The sequence below is a fragment of the Prionailurus viverrinus genome, chromosome X, assembly GCF_022837055.1.
Source record: "Prionailurus viverrinus isolate Anna chromosome X, UM_Priviv_1.0, whole genome shotgun sequence".
Classification (NCBI taxonomy): domain Eukaryota; kingdom Metazoa; phylum Chordata; class Mammalia; order Carnivora; family Felidae; genus Prionailurus; species Prionailurus viverrinus.
The window spans coordinates 9,060,103-9,087,837 of NC_062579.1; the positions used below are offsets into that span (position 1 = coordinate 9,060,103).

General features: G+C 42.1%; 1 protein-coding gene across 2 annotated transcripts; it reads left to right on the forward strand.

Moving 5' to 3' along the window:
- The first annotated feature begins 205 nt into the window (after positions 1-205).
- On the forward strand, positions 206-27,735 carry ZRSR2 (zinc finger CCCH-type, RNA binding motif and serine/arginine rich 2). Of its 2 annotated transcripts, XM_047843460.1 has the most exons (12): positions 211-267; positions 614-693; positions 943-988; positions 4,218-4,296; positions 9,314-9,422; positions 9,619-9,705; positions 12,824-12,862; positions 13,475-13,593; positions 18,492-18,705; positions 23,630-23,685; positions 24,449-24,558; positions 26,805-27,735. In XM_047843460.1, exons 4-12 carry the CDS (start codon positions 4,277-4,279, stop codon positions 27,263-27,265), a joined length of 1,215 nt encoding a protein of 404 aa, XP_047699416.1. In that variant the 5' UTR covers positions 211-267; positions 614-693; positions 943-988; positions 4,218-4,276; the 3' UTR covers positions 27,266-27,735. The 2 variants fall into 2 exon arrangements, with proteins under 2 accessions (XP_047699415.1, XP_047699416.1); XM_047843459.1 differs by lacking the exon at positions 943-988 and having other exon boundaries at positions 206-267.

The window sequence follows — 27,735 nt, forward strand, 5'->3', positions numbered from 1 at the left end:
ACGCTAGGAGGGAAGAATTACTTTCAGGGAGGGGTAGGAATTTTCGGGAAGGAGACGTTCACTTGTGCGGTTTCGGAACACCAGCAGCCTATCAGAACCCCCACGCGCCATGCGTCTTTGTTCCCCCCGGGACGCCCCGCGGTACCCGCGCCTGCGCGCGGCCGCTCCCTTTCTTGTCAGCCGGCCTCTTCCGGCCAGCTCGTAGGGGCGTGGCTGCCCTGGCAACATGGCGGCGCCCGGGAAGATGATGTTTCCGGAGAAACCGAGGTAGGCTGGGCTGTGACAGATGAACTGATGAGAAGAGGGGACGGAGCTGGCCGAGGCTGGACATGGAGGATGCGTGGGCAGGAGGGAGAAGGGAGCTGGGCCAGGCAAGAGCCACCGTGGCCGCTCGAGCACTTCCTCGGGCGCGCCCCAGGCTGTCACCGGCGTGTGTGGGTTCAGGGAGGTGAGGAGGGGACCGGGGGGGGGGCGGGATGGAAAAGACCTGCCGTCTGCTTGTGGAACGGCGAGGCGAGAGTAAATCCGTGTTGGGGGGGGGGGAGCGGAAAACTCCGGCAGCGCCGCAGGTGCGGTCAAGTGATGCTGGCGTGTGCGTGTCTCAATCTTCCAGTCACAAAAAGTTCAGAGCCGCCCTGAAGAAGGAGAAACGAAAGAAACGGCGGCAGGAACTCGCTCGATTGAGAGATTCAGGTAATTTCCCCAGCCCGTTTTGTGTGTCAGAAATTTCTGTCTCCGCTCCCGTCCTGACTTGAAGCCCCCGTGCCAGAAGGAAGCCAAGTATTGTACGCGCTGAAAAATTACTGCGGCCCCTGCCTCCCGGGTGCCGTTAGGTTAGACCCACTTCCCAAACGCTGTTAACGTACTAAAAAGAGGGGGGACAGGTCATGGTGAATCGCCCCTGGTCGTGTGTAAGTATTTATGAAGTATCCGGTATTACAGGTGCAGGCATCATGAATTACAGCAGCTAGCACAGCCCTTGCACATAGTAAGTATTCGGTGAATGTTTCCCTTTGTAAAACCAGCAGGCCTCGAGGGGTTTAGACCTTTTGCACAAGTTTCCTCACCGTTTCTCGAGTAACACAAGAGACCCTTTGTGGGCTCCGATTATTATTGTCATTTAAATGTATCTAAGCGCAAAACTGGATACGAAACTGACCAGAAAACAATGTCTTTACAGATTACCAAACCAAGTGAAATTACACATCCAGTAAAATTCAAATCTACGTGAATGTAATGTTAGGGATGATGTGAAGCAAGCTTACAAGCATGATTATCGTACTGATTGGACTTTGGAATGCCACTGCTAGTGTTGCACTGTGGTTATTTAGCAGTTTTTTTTATTCCTATTAAAATACTGAGGCACCTTCGTCTGTACTGGCTGTGGTGTCATTTGTCCTTCACATGGCAGAATCTAACATTTATATATTAAACCTGCCTGCTTAATACAATGAAATTAGTACTAACGCAGTTTTAAAAGTTACATAGTCATTATAGAGGCTGATGGAAGCACTGAAGCAACACAGTACTGTGTTAGGGTTGCCACCCCGATTATTCAGACAATTCTCTCTCTCTCTCTCTCTCTCTCTCTCTCTCTCTCTCTCTTTTGAGTTATAGTCCTCACTGCATTAGTTTTATGGATACAATGTAATGGTTTGATATTTGCATACATTGCACAAATGTATCTAGACACTTCTTGCAGTCCACCACAATGGCCTCAAGTAACCAAGATTCTCTGGCCTTGGGAAACATAGTTATAGACATTTCATTTACTCTTGGAGTTGCCCGGTAATTATTTTAGTAGCAATACTTGGAATATTTAAAATGGGAAGAGTGGTGTGTTTACCTGGGGCCTGTGTTAGTGTCTCTCTTTTACTCATTCGACACTGAACCACTAAACGCAGGATAAAGCTTCAGGGATAAAAAGAAAAAAACAGGGCAGGTTGCAGTTATTGATGTCCTTGGTGTCTGCCCCACCCTCATTCCCCTTAATGATCTCAGCTACAGTACTTTGTGTACTTAACCTGTTTTCTTCCAACATAACTTTTTTTTTTAACTTGTTAATCTTCCCTGTTTTAAATCCTAGACCTGTTTGTATTGTGATTCCCCCCCCCCCCCCCCCCCCCGCCCCCTTTGACTTTGCAAAGTGCTTTCAGAGTGAGCCTTTGTGCAGAAGCAAGCTGGTCATGTCCCTTGGCAGTTCACTCAGTTGAAGGATGCAGTCACTGGTTTGGTCAGGATTGTATAGCTAATGGCACATCCAAGACTAAGCACTTGTCTTTGGACTACTGCCCCAACTTGGCCCACTCCAACTCCTAATTCTTAGTGGTGCTTCATGAATAGTGTGGCCTACCAAACACTGCTATTAATTGTAGCACATGTCAGATGGGCAAACAATACCCAGTAAGCTAGAAGAGATATTCTGTAAGAGTGAGTTGGAAACTGAGTGGTAGAAATTTCTGGAATATTGACCGCTCATTTACAAGAAGCCTCTTTAGCATCCAGTTCTACTTGAAATAGCCTGAAATGAGCTGCCTTCTCAGAAACCAAGGTGACATTAAGAATAAAAAGCAAGTTGTCTGATTCCAATATGTATAGTTATATGTATAATACGGTTAGATATACTATACTTATATATATCCTTACATATATTTGGTTGTATGTATAGAGCAAATGCTATACCTCGTACTGTTAGTGATCACCTCTGAGGAGTATGAGCTTGATTTTGAGAGGATGGAGGGGTTGAGTGAGTCAGGCAACATGTTTTTGAGCATCATCTGTGCCCGGGCAATGTCTACTCTATGGGAATACCTCTGTAAGTCAATCAATCATAGCCCCATTGCCAGGTTCTTTGGAAGGCCCTCTCTGTAAATTAGATCATTTAATGATCTGAATAATTAGATTTTATTCTGTGTGAGTCAGGATTTACCCTAATTTTTTTTTTATTTTTACCTATTTTAATTTCAGGTGCTGAAATAATAATGTTTAGTCACTTAAGTAAATTATTTAGGACTGGGTGTGCCTTTGATTAGACCTGTACTCAACATATATGTGGCAGATACAAAATCTTTTTCCTTTAAGTCTGAGATCTTCTGTTATATTTCCTTAGGATCACTTCAGTTTTCTTCCTTTTTTCTCAAATTTAAATTATGACTAGGAAAGGATAAAAGTTTTTATTGTATTAAAAATACTTTCCTACGTTCTTATTTTGAAATGGTCCAGTGTACAGAAAGTTGAAAAAATGGTGCAATAAACATCCACGAACCCTTCATCTAAATCTCCCAATTGTTAACAATTTGCCTTACTTTCTCTTGATATATATGGATACATATGTACACATTTTTTTCTGAACTCTTTGCATGTCATTTGCAGATATCATGACTTCTCATCCCTAAATACTTCATCCTGCATCTCCTAAGAATAAAGACCACAATATCAAACTTGCAGCCAAGTAAAGGAACAATACCTCAGTTGTGATATATAGGCCATACTGGAACTTTCCCAAACCAAGACTGATTATTGTGCAAAGCCCACAGTAGTTGTCTGGTGGAACACCCAGACTTCTGGATTAGCCTATCTTCTGATTAGCTTACGGTTATACTCCTTGTGACAAGTACTACAGAGCCAAAGCTGTATACCTGTCATTGCACACCTCAGGGGGCCTGTGATGTCACATTGTTTTGCTCTTAGTAACGCTAGGAGCGGTCAAAGTGTCACCAATCAGATGGCTCCATGGCAAAGGGTATTCCCCCTTTGGAATTAGTACTCGTCTGTGCGCTCATGTTTTGAGGTGGGGTAAATAAATTTCTTGCCAACAAGCTTTCATCCAATGTTTCTAGCATTTTTGTCTAAATAGTTCTTAAGTAGGGGTTGCAAAAATGATGGCCTTTCTACATTTTTTTCGTTGCCGTTTTTCTGTAAAAATGAATGTTCCTTCTCACACCCCACCTCCTTTTTGAGTATGACGATGGAAGCATCAATTAATTTTTTAAATTTAATGTGTTATCTACCATTATTGTTCTTTTTGGGTATCAAAATTGTTACACATTTGGTTGAAGCCTTTATTGTTAGACCCTTTATTATTAGAAGGCTTTAAAAACAGGTTCGTACCATAATTGTAAAGATTAGCTTTTATCTTTTTTCTTTTTTCTTTCTGAATCATTGACCAAGGTTTTACAATATTCAGATCGTTTAATAAAACATTTAAATTCCCTTAGGACTCTCACAGAAGGAGGAGGAGGATGCTTTTATTGAAGAACAACACCTAGAAGAAGAGATGCTGTTGGAGATAGAGAGGTCAGCAGTGATCGGAGCACTTCCTCATGAACCCAGTTGTTTTATTTGAATTTTATAAGTCTTTATGAACTAGTACAGGTCTTTATAATATCTTATACAGCATAGGTCTTATAAAATACCTTGGATAAACTATTTAAATCTCTACTTGACAGACTAAAGTTAGATCTTCTCATTTTTCTTAAATGGAAGTATTTTTCACTATTTTTGCTAATTTATAAATGTTTTTGAAAGAGAAATTGAAATAAGTGTAAAAAAGTGAAAGGGCTTCAATGAAATCAGCACACCCAAAGATAGCCACCATTAAAAATGTAAGTGGGGGTCGGGGGAGCACCTGAATGGCTCATTCAGTTAAGTGTCTGACTTCGGCTTAAGTCATGATCTCGTGGTCCGTGGGTTCGAGCCATGCACCGGGCTCTGTGCTGACAGCCCAGAGCCTGGAGCCTGCAGCCTGCTTTGGATTCTGTGTCTCCCTCTGTCTCTGCCCCTCCCCCACTCATGCTCTGGCTCTCAAAAATGAATAAATGTTAAAAACATTTTTTTTCAATTAAAAAAATGGCCCATTTTGAGCTCTGCACTGAGTGTGCAGTCTGCTTAAGATTCACTGTCTCTCTTCCTCTGTCTCCCCTGCTTGTGCTCTCTCTCTCTCTCTCTCTCTAAAAAAAAAAAATTTAAGCGTGTAAATGTACTATACATGTTTATTTCTATAATGGGAGGATATTTATGCATTTTTTAAATTGCTTTTTTTGCATAATATATAGGACCTATATTTCAAATTTTTTTTTTTTAATGTTTAGTCATTTTTGAGAGACAGAGACAGCATGAGCAGGGAGGGGCAGAGAGAGGAGACTCAGAATCTGAAGCAGGCTCCAGGCTCCAAGCTGTCAGCACGGAGCCCAAAGCAGGGCTCAGACTCATGGACTTCGAGATCATGACCTGAGCTGAAGTTGGACGCTTAACCAACTGAGCCACCCAGGCGCCCCAGGACCTATATTTCAGTGTTGATTCACATACCCGATTCAACAGTTTCAGTGGCAACATAGTGTCCATTGTTTGAATGTGGCATAATTCTTTATTCATAATTTATAGTTCTCTACTGATGGACGTTTAGGTTATTTGCTATTAAATAACATTCACTTATTATTTACTATGAATTTCCTATTATTTATTAATTTATACTTAGGTATTTTTTATAATTCAGTAAAAAGTTGCCATGAGTATCCACGCTTATGTATCGTTGGTAATTGTCCTGTTTTTTACTCAGAAAAATGCCTAGAAACGGAATTGTTGGGATCAAAGGATAAGTACATGTAAAATGTAGGTGGTTGGGTAGAAAGGGCATCCCATTATGCAGCCTTTCAAGCTGTGAATCGAGGTGCCCATTTCCCTATACCTTCACTCACACGAGGCATCTATTTTTAAACCTCCTGTCGTAAAAGTTGTATTTCATTGTTTCAAATATACATTTCTTAATTAGTAAGCGTGTGTATTTTTTAATATATTTTATTACCTATTTTAGATTAAGTCTTGCACCTTTCTTTTTTGGGATACATGTTTTTAAAGTTTGTTGTGTAAGCAGTATTATTACTATTAATCGTTGGGGCGCCTGGGTGGCTTGGTTGGTTGAACGTCTGACTCTTGGCTCAGGTCATGATCTCACAGTTCATGAGTTCGAGCCCCGCATTGGGTTCTGTGCTGACAGTGCGGAGTTTGGCATTCTCTCTCCCTGCCTCTCTCTGCTCCTCGTGTGCGCGCTCTCTCTCTCTCTCTCAACATAAATAAATTAAAAAAAAAATGTAAAGAAAAATTTAAAAAAAGATATTGATCCTTTATCTGTCATATGTATGATATATGTTTTTCTCATTTGTCATCAGTCCTAACTTGGCTTATGGCATTACTCACCATAGTTTGATTTTCACGTCCTCAACTTTCATCGTGATATCTGGCCTTGGTGTCTGGACTGTAAAAGGCCTACTCCATCCCAAGATGATGAACATATTCTGTTTTCTCCTCAATATTTTTCAGGGGGTAGTTTTGTTTTTTTTTTCCCCAAGTGGTGCAGAATAATGTGCATGTACTTAATGCTGTTCAACCATACACTTAAAAATGGTTAAAATCCTAAATTTTATGGTACATATATTTTGCCACAATAAAAAGTAAATGTTTTGTTTTTTTTTTTAATTTTTTTTTTCAACGTTTATTTATTTTTGGGACAGAGAGAGACAGAGCATGAACAGGGGAGGGGCAGAGAGAGAGGGAGACACAGAATCGGAAACAGGCTCCAGGCTCTGAGCCATCAGCCCAGAGACTGACGCGGGGCTCGAACTCACGGACCGCGAGATCGTGACCTGGCTGAAGTCGGACGCTCAACCGACTGCGCCACCCAGGCGCCCCAAAAGTAAATGTTTTTTAAAAGGAGTAGAAAACTTTATAGACACCCTCTAGCTACGTGTGTTTAGTAGGGAATGTTGCTTCTTTGCATGTAGTTCATTCCTGTTTTCCACCTAAGCACATAAATAGGTGCAATCAGCAAAATGCCAAGAGAAAATACAGTGGTGATGCAGGCCATGGAGTCGATTCAGCCAGAGCTGCATTGCAGCCGTGGCCCTGCCACTTACATGCTGTGTTCCAGTTGCTTATCTCTCTAACTTCAATTTCCTCGTCTTAAATCTGTAGATAAAATGGAAATAAAATCAATCATAGTACCCACCTCATAGAATTAGGGCGACGGAATGAGTCGGCAGGTGTATATGCTTACCATCATGTTAGCAGATGGGCGGTGCTGTAATAACTCTGCTTGTTTTAGATTCCTCTTACGATGAAGAGGATATACATGGTATGATATAGGGAAGTCACTTTTTTGTTTTCCCATTTATTTGAGGCGCTGCTTTTAAATCACATAAACAGATATTTGTGTTCCTTTGGTGTTTTTTGGTTCCTGTACAAGTTGCATGATACCGTGTTGTTGAAAAACAAGAGAACTAATTCTCTGGCAGTACCGTATGGCTTTATGTACTGCCTTAACGCAGATGTATAGCATCAGAGAATAACACGGGCAGACTTGAAAGTGGCGAGAACAGATTGTGTCCCGTTTCTCCTGACTGTAGGGGAAAGAGCTGAGCTCCATTCTGATTTGTGCAGGGGAGATTTGCGCCTTTTAAAGGGAGAGAGCGGGAGGAGTATAGGGGCCCAGGAGAATTCAAGAGGTGAAGAAGTACAAAGGGTCAGTCAGTGTAAATGTGACCAGGCCAGCTGCATTTGTCAGCAGGCAGGCAGAGAATTCAGGAGTCTGTCCTCTCACAGAGGCTGGGACACAGAGGCCTTATCCTTCTTAAAGACTGCATGTCCAGCGAATGGCTCTCGGGTCCTGGAGAGAGACCTATTCACAATCATAAGCCCTTTTTAGTAAATGCTCTAAGGGAGGGCAAGGGCCGATCATCCTGTGTTGGCTACAGCAAATGCTCCATTTTCCTGGCAGTGTTGAGCTTTCTCAGGCAGGCATTTTCGCGGGGGTGGGGGTGGGGTTTCTGGGGGTCAGTCTAAGGACAAGCCTTCCACTGCGGCAAGCCGTGCTAGAATCTGCTCCAGGCTTCCTGGGGCAGGGACTTGATGTACTTAAGTGACCAGAGCTCTGCAGTCCTAGTTCTCAACACTGTATTCAAGTTGCTAAACTGTAAAGTTTTGCCATTTTACTCTTTTGAGGTCTTAGATTTATATGCACTTTGTTTTTTTGGTTGGTATACAATTAATATATTCCTCAAAAGATTCATAAATTAGAGTCCTACACACTGAAACATCTATATGTAACCTACAATGTGCACCGGAATGTTGATGTATGCGGTGTGCCCATCTTTACCATGGGTTAGATGTGTTCCTACCATCTGTTCTTGGAAATGAAATCTATTTTCCCGTAGGGTATTTGATACTGTGAATAGGTTCCCTAGACTAGACATAAAACCTTATTTAACTCCTGACATTGCTGAAGAACCATTTCTCATATTTCACTTCTCTTTTACAAATTCAGTGGGAAAATGGCAATCTAGGTTCTAAACACCATGGGGCACCTGGGTGGCTCAGTTGGTTAAGTGTCCCACTTCGGCTCAGGTCATGATCTCATGGTTGATGAGGTCGAGCCCCGCGTCAGGCTCTGTGCTGACAGCTCGGAGCCTGGAGCCTGCTTCAGATTCTGTGTCTCCCTCTCTTTCTGATCCTCCCCTGCTTATGCTTTGTCTCTCTCTCCCTCTCTCCAAAATAAAAATTAAAAATAAGTAAATAAATACATAGATAGACACCTGCTTGACTTTTGAACTTTTGAAATGTAACCTATCTTTCAATTAGAACCTTGTGCTATTGGATGTCTGAGACGCTTGCCATTTTAAGATAACATCACTCTTTATAATTGGCCATTTTAAAAAATAAACTAGACACCTGCTCATTTACTTTTATAACTCCTTGTCATCTTAAAGCCTGTAGCTTTATTTTAAAGACAAGATCAGGTATAGTTTTATTTCCTTTCTTCGAGCAGTGTAGGTGCTTGGGGCAAGCCACAGGAGTGTCTTAACTGTCTAGAGTAGCCATCAAAGATCTATGGCAGCAGATGGCAGGTTTTCATGGTGCTGCGGTCTTCCATCACTACTTGTAAAACGCATAGAAGAGAAAGGATAGGACCCTCGGAACGGGAAAAGCTAGATGGTGCTTCGAAACTTGGCATCTTTATTGACACCTAAACATCACAGTGGTCAACCTAAAGGGAAAGTTGTAGCGTCATCGTTCTATGTAAAAGATGTCACAGGTATCAAATCTGCACGTAGTGATTTTCAGCTGTCACCCTCTAGGAAAAGAGCTACTGAGATGCAGTGCTTTTCCAAGATAGCTACTCATATCTTCTGTTCCTCTTACTTTCCACTTACCTGCTTTCTGGAAAATATCTTTCATGATAGCTTCATCATTTTGCTCTCATTGGGTGTATTTGTAGATTAATGCTCATTTCTTTTGTTTGATTGCATCATTACATTGATAGGCAAAAATTACATGAGGCATGGTTGCTTCGGGAGCAGAAAGCACAAGAAGAATTCAGAATAAAGAAAGAAAAGGAGGAGGCAGCTCGAAAACGACAGGAAGAACAAGAGGTATGGTATTCATCAGATAACCAGCTAACTAGTTAACCAAATAACTCTAATTAAGAGTTGCGGGTTTTGAACTTAAAAGAATAGATATTATCCATTTTACCAGTGGTAAAGCTTTTACTTTATCTTCCCCATATGTTACATGTTTTTAAAAAGTGTGTGAGAAGAATTACCTTTCCTTTTCTTTTTTTCTGTAAAGAGAAAGTTAAAGGAAGAATGGGAAGAACAGCAGAGAAAAGAGAGAGAAGAGGAGGAGCAGAAGCTACAGGAGAAGAGAGAAAGAGAGGTGATTCCTGTCACAGGAGGATAAACGCACTGCGTATCCTCTCAGTGCGCAGATCTGGGCTGGGCTGGGGCTGAGGAATAAGCTATAGGCATATCAGGGTTTGGACTTTGTTTTCCTGGTTAGCAAGAGGCCTGTTTTGTATAGATACACACTAGAGTTGCCTTATGATGCTCTGCTTTGGGTCTTTGCAATGGCAGATACCTTAAATTAACGTTTTCCTGCAACTACCCGTCTTCCCCTTTATACCAGGGATTGGCACACTTTTTCTGTAAAGGCCAGAGAGTAAATATTTTAGGTTTTGTAGTTTGTATGGTCTCTCTTGCAAATATCCAACTCTGTTGGTGCGCCATGAAAACAGCCAGAGATAATATATAAATAAATGGTTGTGGCTGTGTTCCAATAAAACTATTTCTAAAAACAAGCATCTGGCCCCTGCTTTATACTATGTATCACTCTAGTGTAAGTGTTGTTGTTGTTTTTTTTTTTTTTTTTTGCTCTGGCTCTTCACATTCACACCAAAGTGTTTTTCTGAGCTTCTGTTGTATATGGGTTGACTCATTCAGAGAATATTTTGTATGGTTTCCACACTTATTTAGTAAATAAGACACTTAGCTGCTTATGGCATGTCAGCAAGAATGAATTGGTTGAAAGAAATCACAAACTCACATATTGAGGAATTAGGAAATATTTTTTGTTGCTAAATATTGATTCCCTTTCCAACTTGGCTATCAAGGTCATTGTAGGTAACACGTAGTCACTCATTAAAGAAAGAAATGTATGAGGTCTATGTATATATCTTCCAGGATGTTTTAAAGATTGCTTTGATGTGTTTTGCTGCTGTTCCTTAATGCCGTGTATTTATTTCTAAGATCCCACAGCTCATCATTCCTTGACTGACTCATCAGGATGTATCTTTTCCATCATATTCCCAAGTTTGAATAGCATAAAAATGGGTACTCACCTTATCATGGAGAAAAATGGATTTGTTTGTCCTAGTTGTGATAGGGTAGAAGCAGCCTCCGTGAACTTTGTTTTTTGTGTCTCAGGCCTTCAGTTAATTGCAGTGCAGATTTTTAACACCCTTATTTGAGAGCTGCATTACAGATGAGACCATGCTAGGTTTTTAGGGGGCAGGAAAACAGTTGGGAGCTTGTCATTATTTTACAGAGTAATCGATTCCCATTTTAACCGTAGAATATTCTCAATTGAGGTCTTTCTGGCATCAGATAAAAGCTAAGGCTTCTTTTAAAAAAAAACTAAGGCTTTTGTTTGAAAAAAAGCCTGGTGAGACATTACGGAAAGGCAGGTAGAATGAAGTAGGTTCTAAACATGTATAAAGAGATATGCAATCTGTGTTTCTGCTGTATGCTCGGTACTTTTCTAGTAGATGGAGGTAGAATGGTGAAAAAGACAGTCCTTGCTCTCCCCGAGTGTTTTAGATGGGGGAACTAGATAATAAGTAAGCAAAAAATAATTTTAAGTGCTTTGAGATAATGGTAAGTGCTACAAAGAAAGAAAGCAGAGTCATGTAATAGTGATTAGGTCGGAATGTACTTTTTTAGATTGCCCTCATCAAGGAAGACTTGTCTAAGGAGCCGATGTTTGAGCTGAATGCAGAGATCTTGGGAGAAGGGATCCAGGCAGAGGGAAGAACCTGAGCACGGAGCTGAAAAAAATGTCAGGGTGTCTGAAATCTTAGAGAACAAAGGAGAGAGTGGTGGGGGCTAGGGAGGAGGTCAGGAATGTAGGCAGGGTCAGATCATGTAAGGCCTCCTGGATTGGGAGGAGGAGTTTGGGTTTTATGTTAAGTGTCATGGGAAGCCATCGCACGGTTTTTAAGCAGGGTTTGACTTCATTTAATTTATATCTGTACCCTTAACAGATCATTTTTTCTATTAAAAAAAATTTTTTTAACGTTTATTTATTTTTGAGACAGAGAGAGACAGAGCATGAACTGGGGGAGACTCAGAGAGAGAGGGAGACACAGAATCTGAAACAGGCTCCAGGCTCTGAGCTGTCAGCACAGAGCCGGATCCGGGGCTCAAACTCACGGAGCACAAGATCATGACCTGAGCCGAAGTCGGACGCTCAACCGACTGAGCCACCCAGGCATCCCAACAGATGGGATGCCTTGTGTAAAGAAGGGGGGCTGCGGAGCAGGGAGCAGTGACCCAAGGAGGCAAGAGTGGATATAGAGTGACCGATTAGACAGTCTGTTCCAGATCGGACATGATGGTGGTTTGAACGAGGGGAGTGCTTCATATCAGATTCGTATCAATCACACAGATTTGGGGTGTGTGGAGGCAGAGTCACTGGGACTCCAGCTTGTAGATTGAGTGGACAGGGAGGGGAAGAAGGAGAGGCATTCCAGTTCTACTTTTTAGGCTGTTAGGTGGAACAAGCCAGCAAATGGCAGCACCAGTTACCAGGTGTGGGGCAGCCAGGTGGATGGGGATAGGAAAGAGCTAGAGCTGTGCCCGTGGGCACACTAAGCCAGCACCCCACGTGGCTAGGTAGAGTTCTCCAGCAGCCAGACAGATGAGTCTTCTAGGTCATGCTCTCAGGGGCTGGGGAAGAGAGGTCTGTCAAGAAGATTTTAAAATGTGTTTAAGTGACAGTGAGCTCAGAATTGACTGGCATATTGCAGGATTTCCTTTGCCTTACCAAAAACTTTGAGATTTTGTCTTCAACCCGAATTACTACTGTTCATGTCATGATTTAACGTCTCTTAAGTGGTGATGACGTTTCACCTGAGCATTACATTTTGTAATATTCACTAATACTAGATCACTCATCTTAAAAGCTAGAATATGGTATATATGAGTAAATATGCTAAATGGTACTATTACTGAAACTTATAAGACTGTTTTGCCATGTGAGCTGTTCAATGCCCTATTTGAATAAACATTCTCAGCCATATGTACTTTGAAGGCTTTTCAGAAGATCTGTGCTAGAAGAGAACAAACTAGAACCTGAAGCCTTTTGTGTGTGTGGTTTGTTTTTGTTGTTGGTTGTTTTTTTTTTTAATTGTTACACTTGAGATTCTTAACCAGAGAAACCAGCCGTGACTTTCCTGACTTGCACGTTTTCATTAGTCCTGTGTTTGCACCATTTGTAGGAAGCTGTGCAGAAGATGCTGGAGCAGGCTGAAAACGAGGTATTTTTAAACCTTCCATTCAGAATTCGAAACTAGTGAACATTTCTATAAAAACAGTTCTAGTAATGTTAATTTTGTGGTAAGCTATTTAGGTCATGTCTGAATATTGGAATCTCTTTTGTGGCTCTGTGACTTTTTTACGGCAGCGACAACAACGGCAGGAGTTTCCTGACAAACAAAAGCAAATGGTATCAAATCAGCCCTGTGGATGTTGCTTATTTATAGTCCTTAAAGTGTGTGTGAGCAACATGACACGCTGTTTCCCCAAAATAGACGGTTTAATTTGCTACAGCGCAGCGTAACGTTCCCTCAGGGGTGGCTCCCTGACAAGTCCTTTGACCCTGTTCAGAATGGATGGGCAGCAGGCAAACCTTGGCGACTGCTCCTGGTAGCCACAGGGATGCCCGCTGTGGGCAGTGAGTGGGAGCCAACAAACACCCAGTGCGTGTCTCCAGACAGTTGTTTGTGAAGTCTCAATTGTGTATTATGACCCAAGTGTATATATTCTTAACTCGATTTTTTATTGTTGGCCAAAATATTTGGATATGTTTGAAACATTGAGTTCTTTGTGGATTTTTACACCACCAGTAAAGTCATGGTTATTTTCAACAGTTGGAAAATGGTGCCACATGGCAAAACCCAGAACCACCGACGGACTTACGGATAATGGAGAAAGACCGAGCTAATTGTCCATTCTACAGTAAAACAGGAGCGTGCAGATTTGGAGATAGGTAACTAATTTTGCTTTATTGTGAATTGAAATGTCGAGGGTTTTCAGTTCTCTTTTTGAGATCATCACAGGCTTGAGTTTGACATGTTTGCAATCAGGTACCTGCTGCATTCTTGCCACTTCTGCAGCCCGCTGTTCCTCCTGTACCCGTTCCCTGGGCGGGCTCAGGCTGGTTCTCTGACCGGGCTTCCTTTGCCCTCCTTCCACGGCTTCACGAAGACCTTTTGCTTCTCGTTCTCTTCCTGTGCTTGCATGGGTCTGGGTGGGGCGGTTTGGATGGGGAAATGATGTAGCTAAATACGCTGGAGTAGCTTGGCTTTCTTTTTTTGAATGGACGACACTGTGCGCAAAAGAGGCTTTAAAAAATTGGCATGCCTCAAAAAAATAATAAGTTAATTAATTAAAGTTTAAAATTTAAATTTAAAAAATTGGCACGCCCAGAGGGCTATCTGTGAAAGACAGGACCGGAGGGAGTGAGGAAAAGTATTGTAATTCTCCATTCTCGGTCTGTCTGTTCTGTCGGAGGAACAGACCCTGGGTGCAGAAAGTGACTTCAGCAGCTATCACTTTGAGAAAGTTACTTAAGAAAAAAAAAAAAGAGAAAGTTACTTAAACTTTCTGTGCCTTTGCTTCCTCATTTCTAAAATGGGGATTAAAAATGGTATATCTCCCTTCCAAGGGAGGCAGTTGTGAGGCTGCGAGGAGCGCGTGCGGGGAGAGCACAGAGGACCGTGGTGGGCACATGGCAAACACTGTCTTGAGTGTTTGCTGCTACTTTCATTGTGTTCTGGTTGCCCTCATTCTCTGAGACACTCAGTTCCGCCCCTTGTGGCTCAGTGTTTTTGAAACAGGACATTCATGTGGAGAACTAAGTGTCAGTGTCTTCATTCATTTAGCCGATATTTAAATGATATATGCCAGGCATTGATGATTTTTATAATTTGGCTTATTTATGAATGAACAACTCAGAGTAGATAAACAGTTCATAATGGTGAATTAATCTATCCAAGACAAAAATCTGATCATTACTAAGCATTCGGCAGAAGAGATCTAATCATTTCTTAGTGTCCTGTTAATCCCAAAAGGGATATGAATAAGCAAATTCATATGTATTTAATGAGAAAACTTTATGTTGTTGCTCACTTGATTCATAAAATTATCCATGCCATGAGTTTCATTTCCTTCTTTGAAAATATGAACTTTCTCTTATTTTTTATTTTTCATTTCTCATTTAAGCCCTCATGCCCTTTTACATTTTTTAAGAGCAATGGTTCTCAATCCAGGTGCACGTTAGAATCCTCTAGAAAGCTTTAAAAAGTTTGTGTCCTACCTTAAGTTGAGTAAATCTGTGAGACTTGGGCAGCCTTACTGTTGAAAGGCCCTCAGACATTTCTCATGCGCCCTGGGATTGAGAGCCACTAACATAGGACGCGTGGCTCCATTTACAATTTAGAGCTGGGCTTGTGTAAACCTACAGTATCTGTGAAAGGGCTCGCAGGATGCGGTCAGTACTGGAAGCATCCTCTTGAGGAACTGGGAACTAGGGAAAGGAGAAGAGACTTTATTCCCCTTTGTACCTTCAGAAGTGTTTCCTGAAATTTACTTAATTTCATCAAGAAATAGTCATAATTGATGTTAAACACCCCCCACCAAAGAGAACTGTTGAGCCTTGATACACATTCACATTTGTGTGGGTAGCCGAACCAGATTGCATTTAAAGTTTTCTAGCTGAAGGACTTCTCGTTTATGATGGATCTCTAGCGTTTCCTTGAATTTGAAGACTGTGCTCATGTGATTCTAAATTCTCCTTTTGATGGGCAGAAATGAGAGAAGGGGAGATGGCCTAAATGATTTCAGGCAATCAGCCAGCAGTACTTGTTTGCCGAAAGGAGAGCGGACTGTCAGGCCCTCAAAACCCTGCCCTGAGAATCGTTTCAAGGAGATAATTGGCAGTGATCAGATTAGTTTGTGAACATTTCTTAGTGTTTTCCTTGGCACGTGAAATTGGGAACATTTGGGTACTTTCATCGTTCCAGTGATGAATTGTGAAATCAGATTCTATGCAATGAGCAATTTTGAAATCCAGCGCCATCCCTTCAGACAACGAAGCTGTTCCTCTTCGACAAAGGGCTGCGGTGACTTGCTCCAGACTCACACAACCGTTCTTTGCTGTTGAGGCTTGTCCCATTATCAGACAGACGCTTCCATAACCTAAGCATTTCTTCGGTGGTTTTGTTTTCGTAATTAGTACACAGTTCAATTCTAGAGCCTTTCTGGAATTGATACTTCTTGGAGTCACAGCTTTGAGGGGAGTTCTATTTTTTTTCCTCCTGAAAACATAATTGCTGATGAAAAGTAAAACTTATTTATCAGAATATTTATAATTCACTGATTTCCAGGAGTGATTTAAAGAGGGCTCGTAATCTACTGCACTAAGTTTACCCAGAGAAATGGAGAACAAGTAAGGGAGGACAAAGTGACCTATTGTGAATGGGCGGTACATTTGGCCCTGGATTGTAACATAGCCTGGGCAGATAATGGCTCACTTAGTTCTTACCAAAAAGGAAGAATGAGTGGTATCTCCGGAAAGACAGAGATTTTCCAGGCATCAGATTCTACATGTTTCTCCCATGGAATACTGCGTAAAGACCTGGAGTAAGGAGATGGACACTTTGATAGATGTTTTATTAACAGCTGCTTACAAAATTTTCCCAAAAATGTTTCTTTTTTTTTTTTTTTAATTTTTTTTCGTGTTTATTTTTGAGAGAAAGAGCATGAGTGGGGGAGAGGCAGAGAGAGAGGGAGACACAGAATTGGAACCAGGCTCCAGGCTCTGACTCGTCAGCACAGCGCCCGACGTGGGGCTCGAACTCACAAACTGTGAGATCATGACCTGGGCCGAAGTTGGACGCTTAACTGACTGAACCACCCAGGTGCCCCTCCCAAAAATGTTTCTTACAGAGACCTTCAGTAAATGGTTGCAGCCTAATTTCAGGATGTAACTTGGTTCTGTGGAGGACAAAGGTAGTGGGGACCTTGAGTGTGCCCCCTCAGGAAGAGAAAAAGAGGTGTAGTCAGTTGGCTATACCTCAGGGGGCATCTGGAGACCATATGGTTCACGGGCCGACCTTGGGCTAGGGTAATGTCTTATTATGTGATTTCGTGGCAATCTTACTCTCTACTCAACTAACTGCATGATAAGCCTAAACCATGGCTTCGCAAACATGGCCGACCTTCAGTATCAGGTGGGGAGAGTTACTGTGAAAATATGGGTTTCCCACCCTGAGCTCTTAACAGATGGTCTGGAACAGAACCTGAGAAATCTCCGTTCCTTCCAGTGATTCTGGGAGTCACACAGGTTTGGTACCACACCTTTAGATTGCCTTCCCAGATCTCTCTTGTCTGAGAGGACTTCTCAGTAGGCGCTTTAGGGCTGGCCCCGAATGAACTCCGATTGTATGGACTGTCTCCAGGCCAAGTGGGGATTTTCCCTAGACAGGGACTTTGGCTCTGTTCCAAAACTCAAATGCTCATTTGACACCTTGGGAATTAGAGCCAAGTTCATTCAGATGTAATAATCCCATGAGCAGAATTCTAACCTTGTTAAATTGGTTTCTTGTTAAAGTCTGTATGTGCTTCGTACTTGGAAAATTCTGATTCACCACCAACACTTGTAGTCAGGTTGAGGTTTCACTCTCTGTATTGCTGGTAGCTCTACTTGGGAAGATGGATCTCATCACAAGGTTTCTAACTGAATCTATATAGGAGGGTCCTTTGTACATTTCACATTAATGGACACTGTGCATCTCTGTACTGGGTATGATGTATGGGAGGCACTTTGTATGCGTTGTCTCTCTCGGTGCACAGATGTATTACAGATGTGGAAAGTGAGTAGGAGTTCAACATTTAGGCATTTCAAGGCCATTGATTTTTCTAACACTTGCCTTTTTCTTCAGCTTTTTTTCTTCCTAAGTTGTGGGGACTTTTTTTTCTTGAAAATTTTGCCTCAACCAATTTTTTAATAGAAATCTAATCAGGAAAATTTGATGATTTAGAACCGTGAACTACATTTTTTGCCCCTCATTTTTGGAGAAGGAAGTAAATAAAGTAAACTCATATAAAAGACTTAAAATATTCAGGTATAACATGATTCAGTTTAAACTGTGAAAAGAAAAATGTTCTTCATAATGGTTACCCTCTTCATTACATGAAAACTAATTGCATTCATCACACCATATAATGAACAGGCATTAGACAGGTGAACTCAGATCTCTTGAATCCTCTCTTACCAGCCACGTGACTTGGATAAGTATGCTTCTCTAGGCCTCAGCTTCCCTCTTTGCAAAGTGGGGAAAATACTGGCCCTGACTGTCCTAATGGGTTGCAAGGATCAGAGGAATAAATATAAAAATGCCACAGAAACCATGAAATGCTATACACATGTGAAATTGAAGTATTCCGTTAGCTCGAAACTCTTAGATTATATTCTCTAAGCATGGAGTTAGTTGAAGATTGTATGGAACCAGGATCGTATTGTTCTCACCTTCCTCCTGAGTTCCACATCCGGTATCTTCGTGCTGTCACCACAATCTGTCATGGCAGTGGACCTTTTTTTTCCTGCACTTTTACATGTAGGAGGCTTTGTGAGCATCACCAAAAGGCAGCTGAATGGCATATGAACTTGGAAATAATTCCCAACTTTACATCTTCATGAAAGCAAGTATATTGGTCAGTCTTAGAACAGTTTAGGTGTTGAAATTGGACATCTGGATAGGGCTTATTATCTTGCAAGTAAGTGGAAACAACCAAGTTATTTGGGTCTCTATCCCAAAGTTTAAAGTGAGCTTTTGATACTGTAACTATTGGACTGCTGCATTTAAGTCTCCCTTTCGTATGCAGGTGCTCACGTAAACACAATTTCCCATCCTCGAGTCCCACACTTCTGATTAAAAGCATGTTTACGACATTTGGGATGGAGCAGTGCAGAAGGGACGACTATGACCCTGATGCAAGCCTAGAGTACAGTGAAGAGGAAACCTACCAGCAGTTCCTGGACTTCTATGATGACGTGCTTCCCGAGTTCAAGAACGTTGGGAAAGTGATCCAGTTCAAGGTGGGCGTGCACAATGCACATGAAGGAGGGGACTGCTCACCTCCCACCAAAGTGCCCCGTAGGACATGAGTGCTAGGGTGTAGGCTCCCTGCCTGGGTTGGGTGTGTGTGATGGTACAGCGCCTAGTCCACTGGTGGGCACCCAGGCGCTCAAATGTGATTTCCTTGGCCTCCCCCCTGCGTCGGTGTCTGTGCAGTAGAGGACTGCATGAAGTCCTGTGTACTAGTGTGCTATTTCCTGGATTCCAGGGTCTAGATGGATGGAAGGATCTCTCATCTATTCATAGTACCTTTATAGTCCAACTCTTTCCCAGCCTATGAACTCTCAGCAGAAGGTCCTGCACATAACCATCCCGGCATTCATTTAGAGGCTGTGTATGACAGAGGATGCACCCCCTCCCTTCCAACTGTAGTGGATCTCACCTAGAGCCGCGCTGAATTTGTTGCATTTTTTTGATGGTGCCTGCTTGCAATCTTCATCCTAGGAACCTATTGGGTCTTCTGGAGCTACCCTAGAAAAGAAACCTTGATTCCTTTTTTTGACATTGTTTTTGTTCATTCAATACTCTCAATACTGAACACGGTGTTCTCCAAATCATGGCTTGTGGTGCAGCATCCTGGGTGAAAAAAGCCTTTCGGGTTACAGATAGTTATTTGAGAACATTCCTTAAGGCAAGAATAAAGGCAGAGGTCAATAGCTGCTGCTCTCAGGACCCAGGAATTGAATCCTAGCATAGCATGGCCTCGTACCTCATCTGTGATTTGATCAGATCCGAACCTGAATGATTTTGCTGTGTTAGGGTGGGGAAAACGTCCCATAATTTGGAGGGGGAAAAAAAGGAATAAAATCCTGTTTTTTCCCCCTGTTCGTTGGCACTGACCAGGGGCAAGGTGTAATAGCCAGGGAACAGAGCAATTGCTAAGCACCAGCAGCACTCACGGAAGCCAAAGCTATAGTTCTGTCCACTGAGTACAAAATTAAAAAAAAAAATATTTTAAAATTTCTCTTCCCCCTTTATGTTTTATTTCTGTGGCGTGCACCTTCCTTCCAGTCTTCACACCGCTTCTCGACACAGGCAGTGAACACGAGAGTGGAAGGGCCGGCCCCACACGGCACAGTAGCACGTTAGCAGCGCGACCGAGGGAGGAGTCTGCGTGCTTTGAGTAGCTCTGGGCTTTTGAGCGTGTCATTTTACCTCTTCCTGCCTCTGCCTCATCCCGAAGGGGAGGGACTTTGACTACATCAGTGCGTTCTGATCTGCGGGACCACCTGTGGGCCTACGTTATACTGCTTCTGTGAAGTCAGTGGTGCGGCTGCTTTCAAAACTTCCACCTACTTAGTGGGGACCCCACCATTCGTTCTAATGGGCTGCACCTGCTAGCCATGGCGTGGTTTTTTTCTGGTTTAGAATTTTATTGGTCAAGCTCATGCTAATCACATTGGAAGTTCTAGATGGAAAGGTGTTTGGTAAGAAAATTTCCAAAATACTGAATTTATCATGGAAAATTAATGGGTCCTTGGGAGCCACTGGATTAAATGATCTCTAAAGTTGCTGGTGTAACTGACATGGCCTCCCCAGGCCTTTTAGTCCTCCTTCTAAGGAAGGGGTTAAAAGCTATCATTATGGATCTGCCTCTTTGTGGATATTCTAATAAAAATACTCTAGAACAAATTTGTAACAATGTAGGTTCATTTTGAAAATAAAAGCTAAACATTTGTATCAATATTTGAGGACCTTCTTATACCATTAAATAAAAAAACAAGTCCTATTTTTTTAATTTAAGTTTATTTTAATTTCACCATAGTTAACATACAGTGTTAGTTTCAGGTGTACAATATAGTGATTCCAAAATTCTGTATATTTTTCAGTGCTTGTCAAGATAAGTGTACTCTTAATCCCCTTCCCCCATTTCACCCATCCCCCTTCCCTCCCCACCCAACCTCCCCTCTGGTAACTATCTGTTCTCTAGTTTTTCAGTTTCCTTTTTTTTTCCTTTATTTTTTAAAATTGTATATATGGGTGAAATCATGGTCTTTGTCTTTCTCTGACTTACTTTGCTTAGCATTCTACTCTCTAGCTCTATCCATGTTGTTGCAAATGGCAACATTTCTTTTTTTTTATGGCTGAAGGACATTCCATTGTATATTACCACGTCTTCTTTATCTGTTCAGTGGACACTTGGGTTGTTTCCATAATTTGGCTATTGTAAATAATGTTGCTATAAACATAAAGGTGGATGTGTCCTTTTAAATTAGTGTTTTCATTTTCTGTGGGTAAATAGCCAGTAGTACTATTACTGGATCATATGGTGATTCTATTTTTAATTTTTTGAACCTCCATACTGTCTTCCACAGTGGCTACACCAGTTTGCATTCCTACCAACGGTACACAATGGTTCTTTTTTCTCTGCATACTTGCCAACACTTGTTGTTTCTTGTCTTTTTGATTTTAGCCATTCTGATGGGGTTTGAGGTGGTATCTTATTGTGGTGTTTATTTGCATTTCCTGATAGTGATGTTGAGCTGCTTTTCGTGTGTCTGTTGGCCATCTGGATGTCTTTGGAGATATGTCTGTTAGTGTCTTCTCATTTTTTTTTAAATGTTTATTTTTGAGACAGAGAGAGAGAGAGGGAGAGAGAGAGAGAGAGAGAGAGAGAGAGAGAACAGCAGGGGAGGGGTAGAGAGAGGAGAGAGAGAGAATCCCAAGCAGGCTCCACACTGTCAGTGCAGAGCCCGACACAGGGCTCCATCTCACAAACCCATGAGATCTTGACCTGAGCCAAAACCAAGAGTCAGATGCTTAACCTACTGAGCCACCCAGGTGCTGCCATGTCTTCCCATTTTTATTATTTTTAAAAAGCTTTAGTATCTATTTTTGAGAGAGAGAGCCACAAGCAGAGGAGGGCAGAGAGAGGGGGAGAGAAAGAATCCCAAGCAGGTTCCACACTGAGCATGGAGCCCGATGCAGGGCTTGAAGCTACAACTGTGGGATCACAACCTGAGCTGATACCAAGAGTCGGACACTTAACTGACTGAGCTACCCAGGTGCCCCTGCCTTCCCGTTTTTACTTGGATTATTTGTTTTTTGGGTGTTGAGTTGTATAAGTTCTTTATATATGTTGGATGCTAACCCTTTATTGGATATGACATTCACAAATATCTTCTCCCATTCCATAGGTTGCCTTTTATTAGTTTTATTGATTGTTACCTTTGCTGTGCAGAAACTTTTTATTTTGATGAAGTCCCAATAGTTTATTTTTGCTTTTGTTTCCCTTGCCTCAGGAGACTTATCTCGAAAAATGTTATTTTGGCTGATGTCAGAGACATTACTGCCTGTGCTGTCTTCTAGGATTTTTATGGTTTCAGGTCTCACATTTAGGTCCTTCATCCATTTTGAGTTTATTTTTGTGTATGGTGTGAGAAAGTGGTCCGGTTTCATTCCTTTGCATGTTTTCACAGCACCATTTATAAAAGAGACTTTTTCCCATTGCATATTCTTGCCTCCTTTGTTGAAAATTAATTGACCATATAATCGTGGGTATATTTTTGAGCTTTCATTCCATTGATCTGTGTGTCCAGATTTGTCATTTTTGAAGGCAAATGATCAAATGTTCAACCTGACTAGTAATAGAACGGTGCATATTAAATGAGATTATTCACACCTATCAGGTGAAAAGTTATAAATTCTGTTAATACTAAGACTGGGTGAGGAAGTGTCCATCAGCAAAACCACTTCAGAGAGCACTTTGTCAATACTTAGTGAAGTGGAAGGTACGTATAACTGGGACAGCACTTCTAATTACGCATACCAGAGAGATCCTACCCACGGAGACACGTTCAGGGATGCCGATTGCAGCACTGTTTGCTGATGAAAAATTGGAAGCACCTTGGATATTTATCATTTAAAGGAGTAGCTAAATAAATTTGAAAATTTGATCTATCCAGCATATAGTTAAAATGAGTCATGTTTATGTGATGATACCTTGAAAAAAGAATGTAAAATATACGCTATTTTTGTAAAAATTTTAAATGTACAGAGCAATACTATACATTATTTGTCAATACATATACAAGTTTCTTTGCATATGTAAACATAAATATACCTGTATATTCACAAAAAATATCCCCATTTATTCATAATAGACCTGTCTATACATAATATACCTGTGTATTTTATGGCATGCATATATGTGTATATGCCTGTCTGTGTGCATACAGCTATGTGTGTGTGTTTCCATTTGGAATGTGAAGGATACGCCAGCCTCAGGCTAGTGCTCTTCCGTGTGATGGGGGAGGGAAAATAGGCAGAAGGGGTTTCAACTGGGTCTTTCATGTTTTGCATATTTAAACATTCTTAGTCAAAAATAGAAAGCCTTAGTGTTGAATCTGGGTGGTGTATGTATGGGTTGATTTTTGTTCTCTATATTTTTATGTATGTGTGAAGCATTCCACATCTATGAAAAATGAATCTAAATCAACAGGGATCAAATAATTGGGGCCTGCAACACTGCTGTGTGCTGAAGCATGCCTTAAATAGACCTGTGAGTGGTATCGTATCTGGGTTTTGGAATCTTCAAATGATAACTACTTTTGGTAGTATTACTCTGGAAAAGATGCCTGTGATGACCTGGGAGGTGGGGGGGGGGGTTCTTTTCCTTCATTTTTCTTCATAAGATTTTTTTTTTAAGTTTTATTTATTTATTTTGAGAGTGAGAGAGCACGAGGTGGGGAGAAGCAGAGAGAAGGAAAGAGCGAACCCCAAGCAGGCTCTGCACTGTCAGCATGGAGCCCAACGTGGGGCCTGAACCCACAAGCCGTGAGATCGTGACCCGAGCAGAAACCAAGAGTCGGACGCTTGGCCAACTGAGCCACCCAGGTGCCCCTTCCTCCATTTTTTTAAATCAAATTTTTCATTGCTCCTTAGGTCAGCTGCAACTTGGAACCTCACCTGAGAGGCAATGTGTATGTTCAGTACCAATCGTAAGTATTTGGAACATAAACATCTTCACGTTTTGTCATGGTATAGTGTTGTGATTATGTTGCCATCTGGGGTTCTTCCACTAAATATATCGCTTTCATATGCATGGTATTTTTAAAAATGTAAATATCAAGAGCTAATATAGAAATCTATATAGAAGGGATTTGAAAATGCATTTGTATTTTATCCGTTGTACACTTAACATAGTTTTGAGTCTTTTGCAATGGTTATTTTTTACTTACATAGTTTTAATAATTAAAATACAAACTGGAAAGGGGGATCTAGAATAGAGAACAGCAAAGTATACAGTGAAAGAGCCAGAAATTGCAGCCCCAAGTAATCTCCGTGCATTTGGCCCACTGAGAAAGCAATCGGTGTATCATTTCTGCCTGTCTTGCTGTTGGTTTGGGCCATGCCATGGCTGATGGGTTAAATTAACCATTGTGATAAGAAAACTAGCAGTCCTAGCTGAGAAAGGAGAGGCTCTGACAGTCTGCGTTTTGAATGGTCAGATCTTTGGTTTAAGCAGCTTTGCCTCCGGCCAGTGGCCATTCGTCAGAACCTCTCAAGAGGGTTAGTACGAAGTGTTCCTGAATAGATTGTGAGCGTCAGGGGCTTGAATGCTCTCATGAGGACTCCTTCGAGTAAAAGCAGTGGACTTGGTGGTCCTATGATAAACTACTAGAAGGGTTAATTACCAGTAGGGCTTATCTACGTAATAGAAAGTTACTGTAAAATGCACCCTTTAATGTGTGTTTTTTAAAGGGAAGAAGAATGCCAAGCAGCCCTGTCTCTGTTTAACGGGCGATGGTACGCGGGACGGCAGCTCCAGTGCGAATTCTGCCCGGTGACTCGGTGGAAAATGGCAATTTGTGGTAAAATACAGCACGGTGGTTTTACGCCACTCGTTCCAGTGTTGTATAAGAGGGCTTTCTTAAGGGAAAAAGCGGTCTTTTAAAGGGGTGAAACATAGCTTTTGCCTCACACCGGACGAGCAGAGGTTGTCCTATAAAGGCCCTCCTGTTTTAGATCTGTAATAGACTTGCGGGTCACTTTATGGATGAGGTGACTGAAGTCCCAGTGTCTCGGTGGCAGAGTAGAGGCTAGAACCTCCGTGTTCTGGTCCTCAGTCCTGGGCTCTAAAACTTGAGGAAGCCTGGGAGTTGTGTCAGTGGGAAGCCGCGTCTTCCTCGTGGCGGTCAGAGGGACTCCCCTCACTCAAGCTTGGTTTGTTTCCCCATCTTTATCCCTAAGGAATCTCCTGTCATCTTTGCCACCTAAAACATGATAACATGTCCTGCCTCGCTCGAAAGACATGCGTTTGTGCAGTGGAGAGCGATGATGGTGGGGTGTGGTGAGGGTGCGTTCGGTCAGACGGACTCATTGCGGTGTGGCTGCCGCGTCCAGGAAGGAGTCTGTCCTTTGAATAGCTGGCAGTTTTGAAGGCCTCATTATTGTTTCGTCTCTGTCACATGGGCTTGGCCAAAGAGATAGAGCGATCCGTGCCTCAGGGGAGCGCTTCTCTTACCCTTTCCCTTTCTTGGCTTTACACTTGTTTGCTTAAAGCCTACTATTAAAAAGAATCTATGATTTTCGAATTCTTTATCTTTGGCAGCATGGTCTTAATGGATGCTGTCACTTAAAAACCATTTATTGAAGGCGGGGGGTGTGTGTGTGATAATTTAGAGTTCCTTCCTTTGGAAAGCCCAACTTTTCCGTCTTACATTTGAAAGCTTGTGGGCTGCAAGAGACGGAACTGTTTTTTCCCCAAAGGTGGTTATTTTTGTCGGTTCCTGGGAATCCAGTGTGACTTCAGTGAGGTACCTCTGGGTGTGACATTGAGACGGTTTCACGTTTTTTAAATAACCACTTTGTGATATTCCCTCGTAACTAATGACATTGAGCAGTTTTCGTGTGTCCTCATTATTGGCCATTTGTAGAACTTCTTTGGGGAGATGTCTATTTAGATACTTCGCCCCTTGTTAATTAGGTTGACTTTCTATTACTGGGTTGTAAGAGGGCTTGATCTGTTCTGCAGACAAGCCCCTTATTGCATATGGGATTTGCAAATGTGTTCTCCCATTATGCTGCCTGTTCACTTTGATCATGTCCTGTAAAGCACAAAAGGTTTTAGTTGTGATGAAATCTATTTAATCTGTTTTTTTTCTCTTTTTTGGCTTGTGCTTTTCGTGTCCTATCTAAGAATCCATTGCTCAGCCCAGTGTCCCAAAGATTTTACTTGTATGTTTTCTTCAAAGAGTCATATGGTTTCACATCTTACATTTAGGACTCTGGTCCATCCTGACTTTTTGTTTATAACGTGTGGTGTGGAGGGATTTCACTTTTCACTGTTTTCCATATTTGGGGAATTTACCAATTGAAAAAAAAAAAAGTTTGAAAACCTCACGAGGATCTCTGAATCGTTCAGATAGATTTTACCTTTGACAAGAATCTTTTATATTACAAGCACTTGGTATAAATTTAAAAGCATTTGGCCAGTGTTAACCATCTTCTTAAAGTGTAAGGCAGGGACTCCGAAGGGCTGGGTGTTCAGTGTTAGGGATTTACACTGTCCATCAGTGGGATGGTGCAACCCTAAAAAAAAAAGGACGTGGTCACCATTTGTTCGCTTGCACTGCACACTGTCATGCAGTAGGGGAACAGGAGACTCTGGTTAATTAAAACTTCTGGCTTGTTACCTTTTCACAGTGCCATTTGTTAGAGCATTTGAATATTTTTGAAATTCTGGGAACCAGAGCTATGCCATAATTTATGTAAGCCCCTTTTATTTTCTTATTTATTTATGGAGAGACAGAGCAGGGGAGAAGCAGAGAGAGAGAGAGAGAGAGAGAGAGAGAGAGGAAGAGAGAGAACCCCAAGCGGGCTCGGAGCTGTCAGTGCAGAGCCCCATGCGGGGCTCGATCCCACGAACCGTGAGATCATGACGTGAGTCGAGACCAAGAATCAGACGCTTAACCGATCAACCACCCAAGCTCCCCTGTAAGCCCCTTTCACATATGCAGGAGAAGATAGGTCTATCACCTCCAAACATCGGCAGTGTACCCTCTGAAAAGGATCAAGTGCCAGCAGTAAATGCTGTTTCCTCACTGTGCCATTGCAGGTTTATTTGAAATACAACAGTGTCCGAGAGGAAAACACTGCAACTTTCTCCACGTGTTCCGAAATCCCAACAATGAGTTTTGGGAGGCTAACAGAGACATCTACCTGTCTCCAGATCGGACTGGCTCCTCATTTGGCAAGGGCTCAGACAGGAGAGAGAGGATGGGCCACCACGACGACTACTACGGGAGGCCCAGGAGGCGGAGAAGCCCTAGTCCGTCGCATTCCTACAAGAGAAATGGGGAAGCTGACAGGAAAAGGAGAAGCAGCCACCGGGGGAAGAAGTCTCACAAACACCTGTCCAAGAGTCGCGAGAGGCACAGTTCGCGCAGTAGAGGAAGAAAAAGGGATGGCAGCCGCATCCGGGCCAGCCGGAGCCAGAGTTCCTCCAGGTCCAGGAGTCGTGGCAGGAGGAGGTCAGGCAGCAGAGACAGGACAACGCAGAGTCCCAAATCCAAATAAACCGATTTTGTTCCGAAATGATCGTACATCTTATTTGTGATGGCTGCTTCATACTTGGGTAGTAGAGGGCTCTGAGCTCGATGGATTAGCAAGTCCGGCAGAAAGAACCCTATTTCAAAATACTTTTATTCTCTGAGAATCAGTGTGTTTAGCATAGAAGACACAAAATGTATAGATAATGTGAAGATCACTTGTAATCCTAACCCTTGGTGATAACCAACACTGGAGCATTGCTTAAGTCTTTTTCCTCTTCTTACGGATGTGTACAAATATTTTTTACACAGAGATCATATGTGGCTGCAGTTGAATATGCTTTTCTTCCTATGCAAAACCTCATATTTTGTCAACCCTCTTACTTTTCTCACTGCATGGTGCGGGTCTATCAGTTTTATTCAACCATATCCCTAATTGTTGGATTTTAAAGTTCTCCCTAATTTTGCACGATTAAAAGAATCCAGTGCTATAAACAA